Source organism: Meira miltonrushii, assembly GCF_003144205.1.
Source record: "Meira miltonrushii strain MCA 3882 unplaced genomic scaffold FA14scaffold_2, whole genome shotgun sequence".
NCBI lineage: Eukaryota > Fungi > Basidiomycota > Exobasidiomycetes > Exobasidiales > Brachybasidiaceae > Meira > Meira miltonrushii.
The window spans coordinates 349,357-369,194 of NW_020289944.1; the positions used below are offsets into that span (position 1 = coordinate 349,357).

General features: G+C 44.0%; 9 protein-coding genes across 9 annotated transcripts; 5 read left to right on the forward strand and 4 right to left on the reverse strand.

The window, feature by feature from the left end:
- Positions 1 to 837: 837 nt before the first annotated feature.
- FA14DRAFT_178058 (uncharacterized protein) lies at positions 838 to 1,296 on the forward strand (the record flags this gene model as incomplete). Its single annotated transcript, XM_025500811.1, has 1 exon — positions 838 to 1,296. The coding sequence occupies one exon, from the start codon at positions 838 to 840 to the stop codon at positions 1,294 to 1,296; it is 459 nt and encodes a 152-aa protein (XP_025354953.1).
- A 410-nt stretch (positions 1,297 to 1,706) lies between these two features.
- FA14DRAFT_120278 (Pkinase-domain-containing protein) lies at positions 1,707 to 5,177 on the reverse strand (the record flags this gene model as incomplete). The annotated part of the gene is made up of 2 exons (XM_025496397.1): positions 1,707 to 4,020; positions 4,072 to 5,177. The coding sequence occupies 2 exons, from the start codon at positions 5,175 to 5,177 to the stop codon at positions 1,707 to 1,709; spliced, it is 3,420 nt and encodes a 1,139-aa protein (XP_025354954.1).
- A 1,306-nt stretch (positions 5,178 to 6,483) lies between these two features.
- On the forward strand, positions 6,484 to 7,753 carry FA14DRAFT_160167 (NAD(P)-binding protein). The gene is made up of 2 exons (XM_025498551.1): positions 6,484 to 7,483; positions 7,549 to 7,753. The coding sequence occupies exons 1-2, from the start codon at positions 6,584 to 6,586 to the stop codon at positions 7,552 to 7,554; spliced, it is 906 nt and encodes a 301-aa protein (XP_025354955.1). The 5' UTR covers positions 6,484 to 6,583; the 3' UTR covers positions 7,555 to 7,753.
- FA14DRAFT_132358 (Aldo/keto reductase) lies at positions 7,368 to 8,862 on the reverse strand. Its single transcript, XM_025496945.1, has 2 exons — positions 8,226 to 8,862; positions 7,368 to 8,163 (listed from the first exon to the last, which is right to left on the reverse strand). Exons 1-2 carry the CDS (start codon positions 8,842 to 8,844, stop codon positions 7,760 to 7,762), a joined length of 1,023 nt encoding a protein of 340 aa, XP_025354956.1. The 5' UTR covers positions 8,845 to 8,862; the 3' UTR covers positions 7,368 to 7,759.
- An 842-nt stretch (positions 8,863 to 9,704) lies between these two features.
- Positions 9,705 to 10,157, forward strand: FA14DRAFT_160168 (uncharacterized protein). The gene has a single exon (XM_025498552.1). It carries the CDS (start codon positions 9,881 to 9,883, stop codon positions 10,046 to 10,048), a length of 168 nt encoding a protein of 55 aa, XP_025354957.1. The 5' UTR covers positions 9,705 to 9,880; the 3' UTR covers positions 10,049 to 10,157.
- Positions 10,158 to 10,407: 250 nt separating this feature from the next.
- On the forward strand, positions 10,408 to 12,627 carry FA14DRAFT_167272 (Glyoxaloxidase 2; the record flags this gene model as incomplete). The annotated part of the gene is made up of 2 exons (XM_025500077.1): positions 10,408 to 12,298; positions 12,380 to 12,627. Exons 1-2 carry the CDS (start codon positions 10,585 to 10,587, stop codon positions 12,625 to 12,627), a joined length of 1,962 nt encoding a protein of 653 aa, XP_025354958.1. The 5' UTR covers positions 10,408 to 10,584.
- A 457-nt stretch (positions 12,628 to 13,084) lies between these two features.
- On the forward strand, positions 13,085 to 14,304 carry FA14DRAFT_160169 (cyclin-like protein). The gene has a single exon (XM_025498553.1). The coding sequence runs from the start codon at positions 13,142 to 13,144 to the stop codon at positions 14,207 to 14,209; it is 1,068 nt and encodes a 355-aa protein (XP_025354959.1). The 5' UTR covers positions 13,085 to 13,141; the 3' UTR covers positions 14,210 to 14,304.
- FA14DRAFT_160170 (YL1-domain-containing protein) lies at positions 14,235 to 16,448 on the reverse strand. The gene has a single exon (XM_025498554.1). It carries the CDS (start codon positions 16,382 to 16,384, stop codon positions 14,309 to 14,311), a length of 2,076 nt encoding a protein of 691 aa, XP_025354960.1. The 5' UTR covers positions 16,385 to 16,448; the 3' UTR covers positions 14,235 to 14,308.
- Positions 16,449 to 16,524: 76 nt separating this feature from the next.
- Positions 16,525 to 19,829, reverse strand: FA14DRAFT_144020 (PigN-domain-containing protein; the record flags this gene model as incomplete). Its single annotated transcript, XM_025497232.1, has 2 exons — positions 16,525 to 17,183; positions 17,238 to 19,829. 2 exons carry the CDS (start codon positions 19,827 to 19,829, stop codon positions 16,602 to 16,604), a joined length of 3,174 nt encoding a protein of 1,057 aa, XP_025354961.1. The 3' UTR covers positions 16,525 to 16,601.
- Positions 19,830 to 19,838: the final 9 nt, after the last annotated feature.

The window sequence follows — 19,838 nt, forward strand, 5'->3', positions numbered from 1 at the left end:
CTTGTGAGCATAGGGGAGATGGTGATGTCTTTGGTATAAGATTGAGTATTGGAGGGTGATGATTACGGCTTTCGGGCATCCTAACAACCGTCAAGCGGAGTAAAGATTCAAGGAGCACTTCAGATTATATAAGCAAATGACTTTGACCGGATGGATTGCATGCCGTGCTTTAGAGATTTGACCCCACAGAGGGTGTGAATGTATGCACTGAACACAATTCAAGTGCTAGCTAGGCAAACAAACAATAAAAGCAACCGCTTAAAGAAGTTTACGGTGTTTACGCTTTCGAGCAAGGGCATTTAACGCGTCAAGATCTAGAATTAACCCCACTCTTGCTCGGCTGCTGCACACACACACACACACACACACACAAGCAAGCATCATCTTGGATCCCCGCTCTAGTTCCCTGAAGCGGTTCATATACTCACTCATAAGTTTGTGTGGGTGAAATGCATGCGTCTAGAAGAGGGCGCAAACAGTAGGTACCAAGCGGGACTTTTTTATTTTATTTTTCATTTACCTGTCTGTCTGGATCTGAAACGCTTAGTTTACGCTGCCGAGAATCTATCCCCTCAAATCTTTTGTAGCTGATCAGGTCCAATTATAGACAATTTGCATTCATCGTCATCGCCACCTCTACCCTGATACCCATCCATCCTCACCTCCTATTCGACTCTTTGGCCGCGCTCATCCGTCTTCAAGCGAAGAGCACAAAAAAGCGATCACCACCAATCATCCACCTTTCCGACAATTTCATCCGCTCGCGCGCGCCAGTGAGAAAGAGGCAAATTGCAATCAATCTAGTTCTCTTGTTTCGATAAAATTCACAAAAAAAAGATGATCTCTGCAAGGCTAGCGTTGGCTATCGTTTTGGTAGCCGCAAGTGCAGCATTTGCACAAGTTTATCCTGCCAGTTCAATTGATCCTCTAAACGGAACATCATTCAGTACGCCATTTTATACACCTCCAGTCACATACACAATCACAACTACATTCCCAAGCGCAGGTCCAACAACGGCAACGGTTATCTCTGGTTCTGCAGGTCCATCTCCCGCAACTGGATCTTATTCTTTCTCGTATAATGCACCAATTTCTTCTGTAACCGGTTTGGCAAATCCTGCTCTTTCAAGTTCCCTTTTGGCAAACGGTTTACCTGTCGTTTATACAAATGCTTTCCAAGCTCCAACAAAAGATTTGCAAATCGTTGACGCTGCTCCGGGTTCACTAGATATTCCTTTCTTCGCAATCGGTTCAATGGCAATCGCAGGTATTTTGGGCGCTCTATGGATTTTGTAAGCAGGAGGGTTGTGGGTGCGTAGCCCAATACGAGGAGGCGGATTCTTCAACGCACTTCTTTCCTTTCCTTTTTCAATTCGCTTTCTAATGCATCTTTGCATCCAAAATGCTCTTTCCGCTTCGCATGCCTGTCAGCAAATGTGGCATTGCCCGATCTTCAAATGCTTTTTCTGGACCTTTGACAATCTTGTACTTTCTCACTCTTTTTTCCTTTCTTTTCACATCTATTGTTTCTGTCTAATAGTCATCTTACATTGCTTTCATCTCGTTGAATGGTGTGAACAGCTTCTCAGTCGAAGAGTTTGATCTGTGCCACAGATGGCTGATGGATAGATAAATAGATGATACGATATACAAATGACAAGAGAAACAATCTATAAAAAATAGCATTGAAGGAAAGACAACAACGCTCATTCTTGGGAACTATATACACGAGTATTCAAACCACTAGAACCATGTTCAGTTTCCCAACTTTGAATGAGATTATTAATCGTTGCATTAGAGGCTGTCCTTCGCATTTTAGGTTGCAAAGGTTTGTTAAGCGCATGGAATCGTGCCAATTGCGGTGCATCTCGACTTTCTTGCATTCGCATTCCTGCTTGTGCCCGTGAACGTGCTTGTTCTAATGACATCGAATAGGAATTCAAAGAAGCAGAAGATGACGTTCTGTTCGGTCGTGATCGTTCACCGTGCTGACCGTGTGGAGTTGTAGGAGCAGACTCTTGACGATATCTTGGGTCCTGCTTTGAGCTTTGGACTTCAGGTTGCTTTCCATGATCTCTTGCTGGTGCGTGTGGCTGACTCTTTGACCGTGCCAAATCAGCAGAAGATGATTTACTCTGTTGCGATGAAGATTTAGACGAAGACGATTTCCGAACGACATCATCATCGAAATCGTTCCATTCATCATCACTTCGATCATGTACGCTTCGCAAATTTTCCGAATCACTTTCAACTCCACCACGAAGATCTTGTGAACTTCCAGGCTTTTCGCCCGTTTTTGCATCTACAATCTCTCCATCTTCGTTCTCCATTCCTTTTCGCATTTCATCGTCCATCGTACTTCTGCTCTTCCTTTCCAGATCTGCTTTACGTTGACCGCGTTTTTCCAATGCAGTTCGAACGAAATGACGTGCACTTTGTAATGCTTTTCGACTTGCGTCCAAAAACAAGAACGCTTGGAAGACATGAACGCAATCTTCATACAATTCATGACGAACTGCAACGCCAGCAATGGAAGCCTTGTGTGCCAATAAAGTGACTTCATCCCGCAACGCTTCTGCATCTCCGCATTGGATCAACAACGGAGGCAAGCCACGTAAATCGCCAAACAGTGGACTTGCATATGGATGAGTGATGTATTGTTCAATCTTGTCACCCAAATAAGCTCGAACAGGGTTCATATGATCCGTTGCAGGCGTCAAAGGCAAATAATCATAAGCAGCATTGGTTTCCCAAGAATCACAAGACATCGTCAAATCCACCCAAGGACTGAACAAGATTGCACCTGATGGCAATTCGTATTTGTTGTCCCGTAAATAGTACAAAAGTGCCAACGTTAAACCTCCACCGGCACTATCACCTCCAAGAACGATATTCGAAGGTGGAATACCCAAATCATCAACCAATCTGAACCAACTGCTAACAACGTCATGCAAAGGTCCGGGGAATTGACAATCGGGAGCCAAACGATAATTGACGGCAAACAACCGACATTCGGTGTATTTCGAAAGTGCAATCGTCAAAGGTCGATGGGTAACGGCTGACATGACGAAATATGCACCTCCATGAATGTAGAGGATCACACGTTCTTTGTTTGTTGATTTCCCATTTCTCCATTCACTTTGTAGCCTTCTCCAAGTTTGCTTTCCTACAACCCATTCTCCCGTCAATTCACGGGTTCCATCTTCGGCTGCATCAGCTTCTTTGAGTAGTCCGCGTAGGTTGCGTTTTTTGACACGGTAGGTAACGGGTGTGATCAATCCATCCTTAGGCACAGGCAGGAAAGAACTCAAATCAAAGAACTGTTGCATTCCAGAAATCGTTGCAAATTCAGAATATTTGGCTGTATCACGCATTATACGTGTAAAGATGGACATCTCAATTCCCCATGACTTTTTGGGAGGCCCATAAATTGCATGAGAAGCAAGTGCACTTCCGATCGAATAAGTCGTATTGACCAAGAACGGAACGTATCTCCACACCTTGGACAATGTCATTCCTTCAGGCTTCACAGGCTGAGCTGTTGGATCAGATCTTGCCGTTGTGGGCAGAGCGGATCCTTTGTATTGATCCAATAAAGCATCAAGTGTCTTGCTCGATTTGGTACTGCCGCTACGATGCCTTCTCGACTTTTGCGATGGTCTTGAAGATCTTCTGGCTTGACTCTCGGGACTACGAGTTCGACTGGGCGTTGCGGTTGCATCAGAGTATTCCGAACCAGGAGGCGTTGGGCTATCCGTCGATCCTTTGTTCACGTTGTCCACACTATCATCAATCTTGGCAGAGTTCTCTCCATGCTGTGTTGCATCTGCTGCTGCAGAGACGGCCGCCGTTCCGCCTCTGGGTAGGTTTTTGAGCTGTTCACTTGCATCAGGAACAAAAGCAGACATGACAACCAAATCGAGTGACATGCCTGAATCACCGAACCGTTTTGACTCCCTGTTGTCTTTTGAGTCTTCCTCTTTCTTGCCATTGTTTTCATGTCCAGTGATGGTCGACGTGCTTGCATTTTCCGCTTCCTTCTTTGCCTCTTGTTCAGCACCTTCAGACCACGTACTGTGATTGCTGAGATGGGTTGCAAGCCTTAGCAAAGAATGTAATCGTTCTGGATGAATATCGCGTGAATGGGTTTTACGTAATTCGTGCAAATGTTGAAGGTAATTGGCTGCTTCCACAGTTGTAACAACACGGTTGAATTTGCCTTTGGATGATTGATGTCGTTTGGCCGATTCTTTGAGTGATGCACCTTTGGGAGAATCTTTGCCGTCGATTGGCGGTAGATCTGCCAAATAAGGATGTGCAAGAGCTTCTTTTGCCGTCATTCGCTTCTCACGAGGGCATAGACAGCGCAAAATGAAATCTCTGGCTGTATCCGAAACATCACCCCAGTATTCTGGCTCGAATTCTACTTTCATGGCCAAAATCTGCTGGAATAAAGTAGGTTGATCTTCTCCATAAAATGGCGTATATCCGGCCAACAAGCAATATGCGATCACACCACCACTCCAAATGTCCACAGCGGCATCGTATCCTTTTCCGAGCAATACTTCCGGTGCAACATACTGCGGGCTTCCACAAGCAGTCATGAGCATATGTCCATCTTCTGGAATAAAGCGAGAAAGTCCAAAATCCGAAATGACGATTTGACTTGGTTCGCTTTTCTCTCTGAGTAAGATGTTCTCCGGTTTCAAATCTCGATGAATGATTTCGTGATCGTGCAAGTAATCAATTCCTTCAAACATTTGACGGGTGATATGACGTGCATCCAATTCGTTGTAATGCACCTTTTCCACTAATCGATCAAACAATTCTCCACCTCTGCATAGATCTGTCACGATAAAGACGGCTTCTTTTGTCTCGTAAAGGTCCCACATTTTGATGATATGTGGATGTTCCACCCTTCCAAGAATAGCGATTTCATCTTTGAGCATCTTCTCGTTTCCTTCTTTCAGTGGCTTCTTTGCGATAATCTTGAGAGCACGATCTTCTCCAGTGGCTTTGACTTGTACCAATTTGACTAGAGCAAACGACCCTTGACCGAGCACCTTGTCTGTGATAGTATACTTCTTAGAAAGAGGATATGGCAAGACTGGAGTTCCATCTGATTCGGTATCTTTGAACCAAGTTTTGAAGGCTGTATGCAGATGATGACCTACCATTCTGACTCTATCGCGCTTTCGTATCCTGCTTTCACTACTATGTTGACGTTTGTGAAGTAGATGAGAAGGTTTATGAAGTAAATGAAGAGATCCACTATGTTCTGAATCTTCGTCACTGCTGTTTAGAGGAACGTTTGGCGGAGAAAGTGTTCTTAATGCGGTTGTTGGCGTTTTAGGTGAAATTGGAGGTTGTGGCAGTGCTTCTTTTTCTTCGCGAATGCGATCAGGAGATTTGATTGATGCGGACTGCATAGCACAGTACAAGAATGTGAAAGGTGTGTTTGTTGTTGTGTGCTTGATCAGGTTGGTAGCTGCACTTCTTCCAGCAATTGATCACGTCCTGTTTCTTCGATGTTCTTGCGACTTATCTTTTGATGTTGAGAGTGTATTGTAAAGAATGATGATTTTCAATTTCTATTTCTCCAGATCGACAAACCCTTTTTGGCATTCGTACGTAAACCAAATTCAACAGAAAAAGTATGGAGTTAAAAGGGCGGTCATAAAGGGAGCCCCGCCCAATTAACCACCGCTTTCGTATTGTGTGTGTGTGTGCTGCTTAACTTTATTCAAACACGCGAGAGCTCCACCCCACTCGTAACCAACACAGAAATGTATACGAGGGGATTTATTGATCGAATAAAAGGGATCTTACGCCGCTCACTGACGCCCGATTATTGGTTGTGCTGAGCGTGCGTGCGTGCGTGCGTAGTGATTTACAGGGCAACGCATTCAGCAAACACACACACACACGCTTTACACGTTCTTCACAAGGCCTGGCCTGAAAATGCAACATGTGAAAGCGATTAATTCAAGCGGTCAATGATAGGAACGCATACATTCTCAAGGGGCTCCCTTCAAGGGATGCTGGTATTCGCGTACAATCCTCGCTTATCATCAGGAACAGGGGCCTTATTGTCAAATGAGATCTATAAGCCTACTGAGTTCAAAATACATGGTAATACAGTTTTGAATAACAAACAGAATCAGCGTTTCCTGCCCATTGGAGGATCATAGAAACGACTTGTTCGATGTTATCCTCACTCGAATTCCCCAGTTGTTTGATCTCTAGGTTACCATTCATAGATTTACTGTAATCTAAGGGTTAAGTCATTCCAATAAAATAACAATTGCAGATTTCTTCTCGTATCAACATGTGAAGGAGGTGAGGAGGATGAAGGTGTTGTTCTTTGTCCGGATTCCGATTTGAAAAGCCAAACGCGTTAGGATTACTCAGCCTAAAGCATTATTAATATTTTTGCTGCTATTCGGTTCTTCGGGTTTCCGGTTGATGCTCTTCCCCGGACGCATTCTCCACGCATTCAAAAAAATTTAAATCACATCTTCCATAACAAGTTAACCTTTCTTCTTGCCATCACACTACTACCACAGTCCCACAACTTGACAACATGACAGACGACGATCGTGATCCACGTACCTTTCAAACAAAAACACTCGCCTCGCAAAAGGTGTTCCAGCCAGACATCTTCAAAGGCAAGGTGTTATTTTGCACAGGAGGAGGAAGTGGAATTTGTTATGGAATGGTACAACAAATCATGCGTCATGGTGCAAATGCTGCAATCATGGGACGTAAAGCAGATCGCTTGAATGGTGCAGCAACTCAATTGGCAAAAGATGCAAATAATGGCACACGCTGTATCGCTACCCCGGGTGACGTACGTAAATACGATGATTTGAAAGCAGCTGTTCAAAAGACAATTGAACAATTTGGAAGGATTGACTTTGTCATTGCTGGAGCTGCTGGTAACTTCCTTGCTCCTTTGGATGGTGTATCGCCAAACGGATTCAAGACTGTTCAAGAGATCGATATGTTGGGCACCTTCCACACCTTCAAAGCCACAATTGATGAAATCAAACGTACACATGGAGTATACATTCACATATCTGCCACATTGCACTATACCGCCATCCCCTGGCAAGCAGCTGCATCATCTGCAAAAGCAGGTATTGACGCTTTGAGTCAAAGTATCGCAGTTGAATATGGTCCTTTCGGCGTTCGTAGTAACGTGATCGCTCCAGGTATGATCAGCGGAACAGAAGGAGCAGATCGTTTAACCCCGAAAGGAGCAGAACAAATGGTAGAATCACGTATTCCACAACAAAGGATTGGTGTGATTGATGATATTGCGAATATGGGCGTTTTCTTATTCTCTGATGCGGCTGCTTATTGTTCCGGTGCGAAATTTGTAGTCGATGGTGCTGCTCAACATTTCCCTGGTCCTTGGTTGCCGTACCCGGACTCTCAATTGGACCCTCAAGGATTGAAAGAGTTGATCATGGGATCAAAGGTGAGTGATTGTGGTGGAGCGGTCATGAATGAACCCACACTGACACTAGATATTCCATTCAACAGCTTTAAATATGATGTAGAACTTGACAGAGACTGCAATGATCAGGAATGTGAGATTGTGTCAAGACATATAAATTCTGCGTGATCAGACGTTGTCATTAAGCAGATAATATACTTCATTAGTCCTTCCTCTATTCATGCGGTTTCTACCGGTCACAAGAATTTGTATTTCATTCTCGAGCTATGAGATGGTTATTTTCCTACAAAAACCTGTTTAGTGGGACAGATTATCGTTGCCTGCACCAAAGTATCTTCGACCCGAAACGTCAAACGAATAAACGATATCATCGATCGATTTGATTTCCTCTTTTGTCAATTGTGTCTTCGAAGCAGCAATGTTATCCTTCAAATTTTCCAATTTAGACGTTCCCGGAATAGGAATGATCATTGGAGATTTTGCGATTACCCAGGCTAACGTCACATGACCTGGTTTTACACCTTTTTTGTTGGCGATCGATTCGACTTTTTCGACTAATTTGACATTTTTGTCAAAATTTTCACCTGTCAATCGAGGTAAGTTGAGCTGTTGATAGATCGGATCAACGTCTTCTGCACGTTTGACTGCTCCAGTGAATACACCTCTACCGAGTGGAGAGTATGCAACGTATGCAGTTCCATCTGGTGGGAAAGTATAAAGGTCAGCTTCTAGTCTTTCGCTCTTTACAAGCTGCAACACTCACTTTGTTCGCACCATTCAATGATACCCAATCGCAACACCTCAGGTGTGAATGGACTGAACTCGTTTTGGACAGCATCAACGTGGCAAACTTCGTTGAATTGCTTCAATTTCTCAATTGGGAATTCTGAAACGCCGACGTATTTAATCTTTCCTTCTTCTTTGAGTTGCTTCATTGCCTTTGCCGTCTCCTTTGGATCTGTTTTACCATCATATCTGTGGCAATAATACAAATCGATATAATCAACTTGCAGGCGTTGTAAGGAATCCTTGCATGCTTCCAAACACCATTTAGCAGTGTTGTCCTTTACACTTGCACCATCGATGAATCGCATAGCAAACTTAGTGCACAAGAAGACCTCTTTGCGTCGTTCTTTGTTTGCGGCCAAGAATTGACCAATTTGTTTTTCACCATAACCAAGTTGTTGAGTGGCAGTTTGTGTGTAAAAATCACTGGTGTCAATCACATTAACACCGTTATCCAAACATTCTTGTAAGATTGCATTCACTTTATCTTGTTCAACTGGTGCTTTTGTCAACCCGGCCAAACTCATTGCGCCGAAGCCCATTTGTCCAACCGGGACAGAAGTACTGCCAAAAGTCTTTTTAGGAATGTGCGTCATTTTGTTGTATAATTGTGCGATTGTGATGAATGTGGGAAGAAAATAAGTCAGCACAGTTCTACATCTTCTATTTATATATTCAAAAGCAATGGAGTTAAGTTTGAGCGGACATATGACCATTCTTTGGTTATCATCTCTCATTTTGTGGAGAAAGAAGGACTTAAGCATTCAAAGCGGATTTATGGTTCACGCCTCTCGGCACAAGTGGCGGCTTGATGCTCCAATGGCCGTGCACTACCCGGCATCTTATGAGTCAACGGTAGCGCGTGCACAAGAAGCACAGACAGACGTTGCCATGTTCATTATGTAATCCTGATCCCCTTTCTTCTTTTCAATTATATAATTTACCCTTTCACATATGCATGCCATGATCATATGCTAGAAAATAATTATAGAACGAAATGTTCTTCTTAGGTGATCCGATTTTGCATAATGGGGCTATGTTGCGGTAAATCATTTTAACGCTAGCGAACCAACCAATTAACGGTGAATTGAGCTATTTCTTCCGCCGATTGGCCTTAGCTTCACTTGGCACGTCCAAATCGAGCTAGTACAGCGGATAAATCATTTTTTACCGTACCTTCTTTTCATCTTTCTTCAAAAAGCAAATGAAATTAGTTGAATATTCAAAATAACTAAGATATCATAAAGTATACTTGATGATGACCACTCCCTCGTTGTCATAGCTGCCAGATTCAGTCTCCGCCAAAACAATATACAACATCTAGGAACAAAGGAATAGAAATTACTCAGGCTCGTTTTGTTGCCAAAGTTGAAGGCTTTGAGTGGCTATTCCATCTATTGATGTATATAAATGCATGCACGCCTCTTTAAATTGCCAACGCCAAGCAAAAAAATAAGGGACGGGCCAGCGTAAAGCAAGAGCGGAGTTTTTTCTCTGAAGAACACGGTTCACGCGTCTTATTTCAACAGTTCAATTGCCTTGGATTTTTATTTGTTTGTCTTCCATTGGATCATTGTGCATTAAAATTGCAGAATAGCACTTTGAGGGATTTGTTTGTTCAAGCAAAAGACAATGGGAGAAAAAAAGAGAGAAAGATCTGCAATGCACTGCACACCAAACTGCAAAGAGATTGTACGCATTGCACTAATTGTGCTACTACTACAACAATTTAACTCACTCTTAAATTGCCTCTTGAGTGATTTTTTAAAGAGAAAGAGGGCCCCCGTATTCTATTTTTGATTATAATATCGGTCCCTGAACCTATTGCGGTTGCGCCCTTTTTTCGCTTCTTGCTGTTCAAGACGGAAGTCCTCCCTTAATAATAATAATGTATTATTCTGTATGATGCGGAAACGGACTTGCGGATGTGCCATTAAATCGGGGGAGATTATCCCTGTCAATCAAATTACACACAGACGGAAGGAGAGAAAATGTCCAAATGAAGTACCCACCGCTAAAAGCAATTACATATCCCTTTACCATCATCATCATCCCCTCGGTTCCCCCGTAATTACGTGTTTGGTAGGCCTGATTTCCACCCCTCTAGATTCGTTTAAACTCCTACACTCATTTACGCCCTACACGATAATTGCGGATTTCGACCCCCCTTCTCAGCTTTGTTGACGACATTCTTTCATTTGTCCCAAATACGATCTCAATTTTCAGTCCATCGACATCACCTTCATTCTTTTGATTCGACATTCTCTTTTTAAGGATACACAAGAACACGAGCATACATTCTTTCCTCCCCAACTCTTTACAACCCTTCGCCGATCATGGTTTCATTTTTGAAATCATCAATTGTGGCTTTGGCCATCACGATAGCAAGCGTAAATGGACAAAAAGGTGGAACGGTAGAAATTGTTGGAAATTCTGGAGTTTCAGGACAAATGATGTTTTTACAATCAAACGGACAAGTTGCAATTTTGGATAAAGTTGAAAATAATCCAATCCATAAACCAAACGGTCAAGGTCCTGCTGCAGCAGTTTTTTATAATTACAGAGATAATTCTGTTAAAGCTGATAATATGAAAACAAATCCGTTCTGTGCTGGCGGAATGACTTTAGGCGACGGTCGTTGGTTAGTCGTCGGTGGAAATAAAGCCGTCGGTCCAGGTGGTGTGACCGCTTCACAAAACAAGTCTCCATACTATGACCGAAACGGTGGTCAAGCAATGCGTTTCTTGAGCCCTTGCAGTGGTAGTGATTGCGTTTGGGATGACAACGATCGTAAAGGTTTGATGAAAGAACGTTGGTATGCTACCATGGAACCAATGCGTGACGGTCATGTGATGATCGCCGGTGGAATGAGAGATGGTGGATTTGTTCCAAGTCAAGGAAGCAATGAACCCTCTTACGAATTCTATCCAACCACAGGAACAACATACAAGATGGACTTCCTTAGCCGAACAGTTCCATTGAGCTTGTACCCTTTCACATACCTCCTTTCCGATAACCGTGTCTTCATGCAAGCAAACCGTCAAGCAATTTTGTGGAACACAGATACATTGCAAGAGACAGCACTGCCAAACATTCCAGTCGCTCCTCGTGTTTATCCTGCCAGTGGTGGTAATGCAATGTTACCTCTCACGCCTGCCAACAACTACAGAGAAACAATTCTTTTCTGTGGTGGTATGTCTCTCGGCAATTCAAAGAACTGGGGTAACGAAGGAGGTCCAAACGTCATGGTTACCGAACGTCCAGCATCTACCTCTTGCACACAAATCTCACCCCTCGTCGATGCACAATGGCACGATCAAGATCCATTGCCAGAAGGTCGCTCAATGGGTCAATTCATCATTCTTCCAGACGGTCGCTTGTGGTTCGGTAGTGGTGTGACGACCGGTGTTGCAGGATACACGACCGACCCCAACCAAGTTGGAAGACCAGTCGGTACCAGTTTCGGAGATAATCCTTCTTACAAGCCTTTGGTCTATGATCCAGCCAAGCCGGCTGGTCAAAAATGGAAGAGAGTAGGACAAGCAAATGTCGGCCGTTTGTATCACAGCTCAGCAACGCTTTTACCTGATTCTTCTATCTTGATCGCAGGTAGCAACCCATCACCCGATGTCAACACAAAGCAAAAGTGGAAGACTGAATACACGGTTGAACGTTGGTACCCTGAATGGTACGATCAACAACGTCCTTCAAATGCAGGTTTGCCAAATTCAATCGGATACGGTGGATCTGGCTTCTCACTCACGTTTGGTTCTTCCACTGAAGCAGCAAATGCAAAGGTTGTTGTTATTCGTACTGGATTCTCAACTCACGGCTTTAACATGGGTCAACGTTCTTTGGAATTACGTTCGCAAAGAAGTGGCAATACATTAAACGTGGCCGCCATGCCTGCCAACCCCGCTTTGTTCGCTCCTGGTCCTGCATTGATGTTCGTTGTTGTGAATGGTGTTGCAAGTACAGGTAAATTCATCGTTGTCGGGAACGGTAAGATCGGCAATCAACCTGTTGGAGCAGAAACACAATTGCGAAAGCGTGATTTGTTCACTGAAGTAATGGAACACCATCAAAAATTGAAACGTGTTCATCACTCTAGCAAACGAATTGCAAACACAGCCACTTCTTCCACCAATGCGACCGTTGCCGCCTCTGCTCAACGCTCATCTCTTGTAGGAGCAGATAAAGAACGTGCTGATCATATTGCAGAATTATTGCAAGGTCAACCTGTTCAAGGTAACGTTGTCAAGCCTTTGAACGATAATGACAATGGAATCAAATCATTTTTTGACGGTATTCAACAACACGTTGAAGCAGCAGCAGAAGGTTTTAAGAACGGTGAACACACTGAACATCTATCAGGATGAGCAGAGAAAAAACCAAAAAAGGACTATTTCTAGGCAAAAACTTCTACAAATGGACAATACTTTCTTGCCTTCTTTCCCCCTCACGTCACCCTTAATTTTTCGTTTTCATTTTGAAAATCTCCTATTCGTATCACCCTACTTTAATGATGGGATACGATTTGTATTTCCGTTACCTCAACCCCCTTCTTCTTACCCATTTCCTTGTTGATGAACGATCGCATCGCATCCAAGAAGTCATATCATTTGCAATAGCAATAATCTTTGAAACCTATCAATTTACTACACTTTTGGTGATTGCCTTGAATAATGGTGTAATTGAGAGAGATCCATCAAGTGAGAATCAATGAGAAGAACATCTGGAATGAATGCACTTACACCCCTTTTCGCGTAACGCGTACGCTCCACCTTACGGTAATTTTGGATTTTTGTCTGGTTTCATTTCTTCTTCTGTTTGTCATAACAAAGATGTTTGCGATATAGCATACAACAACATTACTATTCAAAGGAATGCAAAATGCCACAATTGCTCAATACACTGGCTACGAAAGAGCAAGTGACATGTACGCCTTCCCGACAAGATGGAATCCCTTGCGATTTGGAGGATGAGATACGAGTGTATGGCTGTCGACTTATACAAGAAGCAGGTATGCTTTTGGGATTACCTCAAGTGACTATGGCATGTGCACAAGTCTTGTTTCAGCGATTTTGGTTCGTTTCTTCTTTGCGACAATTCCGTATGTTGGATATCGCGATGGGGTGTTTGTTCTTATCAAGTAAATTGGAAGAAACGCCAAAGCGGATACGGGATTTGATTAATGTGTTTGACTATTTGGTTAAAAGGGATCAACATCAGGCTAAGTATCGCCCGGGACCACGATCACACCAGCTGGGCAAAGCTAGACGGAAAGCGAACACTGCCTCGACATCAAATGGAACAGCTAACCATCATGCTCAGATCCCGCCTTTCGAGTACAAGCCAATGACATACTTTGCCAATGAATTCTATGATACAAAGGATGCATTAGTGATTGCAGAAATGCAGATCCTAAAGCGACTAGGGTTCCAAGTGCAAGTCAACCTCCCCTATGCAACGATGGTGAACTACTTACAACTTCTAGGGCTAACCGGATCACAAACGCAAGATTCTCCTGTCGCTCACGATGGTCAAACATTTGCTCAACTTGCATGGGCAATCTTGAATGACTCTTTACAGACGACAATCTATTGCTTATTTCCGCCTCACGTTGTCGCTGTTTCGGCTATCTATTTAACTTCAACTCTTGTTAAAGTTTCGCCTCCTTTACCACAACAACCTAAACCTTGGTGGGAATTATTCGATGTGTCAAGAGAAGAAGTGCGGATCGTTTGCAGCCACATCATGCGACTCTACAACGATGATCCGGGAGAGCAGTCAGATTCGACAAAGCCAACAAACGATCAGCCGTATGTGGAAGCAAGTGGTGGAATGGCCAGCCGAGTGAGAGAAGAGTGGGGTGGACTTGCTGAATTCAGTGACAGGAATGCAATTCGTGATTGGCTATCGTACTATGGCTCATCTTCAACGAAAGGCAAAGATGGTTAGCGAAAACAAGTAAACGAAGCAAAATGCTCTTTCTATACCCTATTTTTACAATAATACTGTACAATAACAAAAGCAATATAAATATGTTATATGATACCACTACTTGGCAGCTGATCGTCTTCCTCCTGATCGTGTAGTTCCTGCTGGCAAAGCCAATGCAGCTTCCATTAGAGCTTGTTCATCACCAGGTGCTAATGTATTGACGGGAACATACCCAGACGATGAAGCTGTCGCGCCAATCGTCTTTATCACATTGACGGTTGTCAACCTTTCTTCTGCTCTTAATCGAACATTGTTTGCACCAGGCTCAGAAATTCTATCCAAGAAACATCCCATCTCCATCGGATCATAACGTGGAAGCTTTTTCGGTTGATCAGCCTTCTTTGATAGACTTTTGGAGGTACTGACATCATCCACTGCATTACCCGTGTTGGTTCCGCTTCCACTCCATCTAAATTCGCCTTTGATGATAGCTGTCAAGTTTGCATACGCTTCACGATTCGCAAATGGAATTCCTGAACGTGGATCACGATACTTTGCTGGGAGGCCCGTGATAGGACAAACACTGATTCGCGGTCGAAGAGGACGGTTACGTGGATTGACGTAAGGATATCGTGACCAATCCACATGATCTCCCAAGATGTAGGAAAACATCGTAGTCCAATGCGTGGATGAGGGTAGCTCATGCAAAGAAAGGAAAGCTCTTGCCTCTTTCTCCGTCTTGAGTACAACCACTTCTGCTTCTTCGCCCTTACCGTCAACTTGTTCAGAGTCTGCTCCTGTCGTCTCTTTGTTCTCTTGAGAAGTAGCATCCTTCTTATCTAAAGGCAAAGCGACTGCTTCTGAATCTGCGACGGCACTGGTGCTTGGAGCGGACGTATCATTAGTAGTCTCTGTCTCTTTTGCCCCTTCTCCAGCAGTACTTTGCGTGGAGGACTCTTCCTGACCAATTTGGAGTGATATTTCACTTGCCTCAACCCGATTCGTTGAATCTACATCCATCGTGTCTTGCGCATCGGCTGTATCTGCCTTTTCACCAAGTGAGACAGGCTCGGCCTCCTGTCCTTGTGCATTATCGACATCTTTGTTTTCTGCGACCGGCCCTGAAGTACTACGTTCACGTCCTTCTGCTGCAAGACGGGCTTCCCTTTCTTTGATGGCAGCCTGTCTAGCTGCAAAGACTGGATCTTGCGTAACGTTCGCTGCCGAATTTGCATCAATCACTTCAATCCTTGAATGAGGTCGATGTTTTACATTGGCTTCATCTCCGTACTGAATAGTCACGCTGCGCCAACGCATGAAAGGACCTTCCATCTTTTTCTTTCCACGCTTTCTTTCACGTTCACGTCGATCTTCTTCGCCTTGCAGAAATACCTTTAAACTTTGACGATTTTGTTCTTCCATCTCTAATGCTTCTGCAATCAAATCCGCTTGCGATAATCGTACTTTTTTACGTTTGGGCTGTGCATGTTCCATTTGACGTGCTCTACGTTCTTCATCTTCCTTTAGTCGAGCTTGTACTGATTCGGAGAATTCAATGGCAGATTTACGTTTACTGGATCGTTGATTTCGCTTATCAGCTGAGTCTTCGCCATTCACTGTTGGAGCAAAAGAAATGCGTTTCTTCTGTTTCGCTGGCCGTGCTGAGCCTTCTGCCTCGTCTCCATCGTTTGCCAATGCACTCTTTGGCGGAAGGGCGGTACGTTTGACTTGCGTCGGTATGGCCTTAGATTTGGCCTTAGATTTGGCCTTGGATGCTCTCCTTGCTGCTCTTTCTTCCGCTTCAAGTGCTCGTTCACCTGCTTCTTCATCATCTTCACCTTGATCACTGCTCAGATCGAAATCGGAATCAATAATGTCTTCTCCACCTTCAAGTTCCTGAAAATCAACATCATCGTCTTCGTTTTGAAAGATTGCATCTTCATCTTCTTCTCCTGATTTACCGGATTTCTTCTTTTTCTTCTTTGAGCTGTTATCTTCATCAACACCTTTTCGTGATGTTGAAAGAGATGGATCTTCACCTTCTGCTGCTATCCGTTCACGTTCTTGCTCTAACAATTCTCGCATCCGATTTCCAGCAGTTGCACGTCGAGATCGTCCAGCGCTCAAAGCTTCTACCGCCGGTGCTGAAGATGGACCAGCCATCTTGTCGAGATCTCCATCTTCGTCTGACATAGTGTAATAAATAACGGGATGATCTCCCTTGTGTTATCGTACGGAGATGGTTGCAGGAAGGATTTGTTATACTTTTGCATTCGACAACACTTTTAGTGCGTGTACCTTTTTATACGCGTGGGGGACTGTAACAGGTTAATGCAATCATTACTCAGTATCATTTCTATGATGTTTAAAGGTCTAGTAAAAGTACATAATATCTTATTATTCTACTGCATCATTCTCTTTTTGTTCCCAAAACCACTTTCCCGCCTCTTCCAACGACAACATCTGCTAAAGCACTTAATGCAAGAATGAAAACTTGCAATAAATTACTCATAGCAAAATGCGTGATCGATTGACCAATTTCCAGCCAACTTCCTTTTGTTTGAACGGTAAGCAAGAAATTTAATGCTAGCACATCCGTAAATATGCATGCCAATAGGACCAATGAGTATGCATCACGTAATCCTAATCCTCCTACACTTTCCGATCCGAATAGAGGTGGTCCTGCTAAATCGTATCCAGTCTTTCTGATATGCTTGCCGGATGTGCGTTTCGTGTGTGGTGGAGTCAAACATAGCATCTGGAACACTGAAGCCAAAACAATGAAAGGCACCATAATCTTGAGGATTAGCAATGCAGCCATCAAGAATGGGCTGAAGATCGGAATCAGTCGATAGACGGGAGAAAGGTAGAATGATGAGATGGAAGCAATGTTTCCAGTTCCAAAGAAGCCAACATGCAAGAAGAACAGGAAACAGATTGCAATCCGTACATCTTCTTTCTCTAGAGCCCGTCCGGACTCATTCGCGACCGCCTTGTCAGATGCTTTTATGGTGCCGTTTGTGGCTCCTGCCGCATGTAGGGCGACATTGCGTTGATAAAGCCTTTCCTCATAAAGCCCTGCTTCCAACTTTGCCCATATGATCAGTGTCATTGTATAACAACCAAAGAATAACGTCTCATCACGTAAAGAGAGCAAAACAAAGACTGGCGCAAAGGCAAAGATGACGATCATCAATCGTTGAGAAGGTGGTTGAGCAACACCTTTTCCCTTCAGGCCCGTTACGAATGGGAATGTCAAGCAAAGGAACAATACAGCCCAAGCAACGATTTGGTTCAAACGTGGTAATCCCTTCTTTGCCTGAAGACTGGCTGAAGAGCTTGCAGTGACCAAAGCCGAAACGATCAAGACGACAAGCTGGACCGTTAGCACTCTTTTCGTTCGTGTAACATGTGTTCGAGCTTGCGCCTCTGCTTCTTGATCATTGCCATCTTTTGAAACTTCCATAAACGTTCCACTCCAGCGAATGATTACAGCACCGGCCAAAAGGAACAAAAGCCCTGAAGCAATGAGGTACGGAATACTCTCTTCCTTTTCCACACTTCCAGCAGTGAACAAACTGCAGAATCCACAGCAAAAGAACCATAATATGAGCAGAAGTTCGTGTCTTGATTTGACATCTGCAATCATTCCCGCTGCTGGCCAAATCAATCCCAAGTAGATAAAACCTGCTGTCCATGCCAAACGATTAAGATATCCGACCACCATCAATTCCAGAGCGGCAAGACCCAAAACCACACGAATCGAGATTGAGAGTAATACTGTTGATTTGGGATTGCTTTGACCTTGTTCGGAGTGGTACGAGACTGCCTTGTTCCACACCAGTGCAAACACTCTTCTCTCATCCATCAATCGAATCCAAAAGAATGCTGCAAATCCGGCGTAAAGGTAGTAGGTAACAGGAGATTGCTCATAGGCAAATTTGGCCCAAAGCGATGAAAGTATTGTGCCAACAGCAATTCTGCCAAAGGGTAGCCCTGGCGACCGCTCTTTCAGAATTTGAGATTGTGATACGTCCAAGACGTAATGACGTAGTAAAAATAGCGTTCCGTAAAGCATCGAGCCCGCATACCCGATCGTGATGACGGCAACGAGCATCAGCCAATCGTATGTTTGCAGGTATGCTGCACCTTCCAAAGCATCCTTGATCAGCTTCTCACTGTGGCCGATCACTTTTTCGTATTCTCCTTTGGACAAGGCCGCCTTGATGGTCTCTACGTTACTTGAGCCAGGTGCTGCTCCATCTTCGCTGGGAAGCTGAGAGAAGGGAACGTACCTTAACATTCGCTCACTTCGTTGTTCATGTTTGACTCGGTAGACTTCAAGCACCTCTAATGCATTCGCCAGCATGGCTCTAGCTGCTTGTTCTTTGGTGATATCAAGGTAATCAAGTGGTAATCTACCCTCTGAGTTTGCTGGCATATTTGCGCCTATCAGAGCAGACATCAGCGGCGTGATATCTGCTTGTTCTACATCCGTTCTCCAAAAGCGATCTAAAGAGCCCCAACCTTGATAATAATCATCTTTTTCCATTTCTGGTACTCGCCAATGCTGTTTTCTTCCCTGTTCACGCGGCTTTCGTATTCCAGATCCCCATGCTACCAAAGGCGTACGTGTATTGTCTGGCTCCCCATCACCATGATTTCCTTTGTGACTCATTCCATGATCTGCACTGAAAACATAAGCTGTCTTTTTGGCTTCTTCACTTCCATAGAATTCAGTTAGCATTCTTTCTGTTTCTGCCACAATCGTGTCCACGATCATCAGATTGCCGACATATTCAGCCGATCTTGGTCTATACGTATGTCCGGTGGTATCCAATCCAAGCAGATGCAAGAAAAACACCGTTTTAGGAGCACGTAGCTGGTCTGCCAAAGTGCTATTGGTCTTTGCCGATGTCAAAAGATCTCGCAATCTGTCCAAGACCCAAATATCGAGATTTGTTGCATCAGATGTAAAGTCCTCCTCTTCTTCCGCATAAGACTGCATATCAACTTTTCCCGGTGTTGCACCAGTCGCAAACATAGGCAGAATGTCTGGCGATCCAAATGAAAACGCATGCGAGGATTGATTGAGGAGTGAATCGAATGAGACCGGGTTCAATTTCCACCCTTTCGTTACCGCACTGACATCTTCATACATCCCAGCGATCAATGCGACATGTCCCGGTCGACTCTCTGTTGGTACACGAGTATGACTGATGCCCCATGCACCTCTTTTCTCGATCACATTGCGAAGATATGGTGCTGCATCAAATGTTTCTGCCTTAATTTGCGCGTTTGGCTTGCCGGTCCAAGATTTGATTGGTGCCAATGCGGTGTCCACCGAAATTCTTCCTTTTGTCGCTACATCTTCTGCAGCCCAAGAAGGCATATATGACATATCATGATGCTTGAAAAGTGTATCTGCACGTAAGCCATCCCCAACAATGAGCACTAATCGTTCCGCTGGTGCTTCTACTGTTCTCCGAAACTTGTCCGCTTCAATGAAGGAGTCTTCTGGTGAAAATCTTCTAGAGGGATGAACGACTGGCGAAGTGAAGTAGATATCAAAGATTGAGGCGGTGTACAAAAGATGGAACACTAAAGACACCAAAATGAAACGAGTGATTGGTGACATTGATGCCGA

Bases quoted from the DNA above. Each gene is read 5' to 3' on its own strand.
- FA14DRAFT_160167 (XM_025498551.1), top strand. From the start codon at position 6,584: ATGACAGACGACGATCGTGATCCACGTACCTTTCAAACAAAAACACTC.
- FA14DRAFT_132358 (XM_025496945.1), bottom strand. From the start codon at position 8,844: ATGACGCACATTCCTAAAAAGACTTTTGGCAGTACTTCTGTCCCGGTT. The intron at 8,164-8,225 runs GTGAGTGTTGCA...CTTTCCCACCAG, and splicing joins CATTGAATGGTGCGAACAAA to ATGGAACTGCATACGTTGCA.
- FA14DRAFT_160168 (XM_025498552.1), top strand. From the start codon at position 9,881: ATGGGAGAAAAAAAGAGAGAAAGATCTGCAATGCACTGCACACCAAAC.
- FA14DRAFT_160169 (XM_025498553.1), top strand. From the start codon at position 13,142: ATGCCACAATTGCTCAATACACTGGCTACGAAAGAGCAAGTGACATGT.
- FA14DRAFT_160170 (XM_025498554.1), bottom strand. From the start codon at position 16,384: ATGTCAGACGAAGATGGAGATCTCGACAAGATGGCTGGTCCATCTTCA.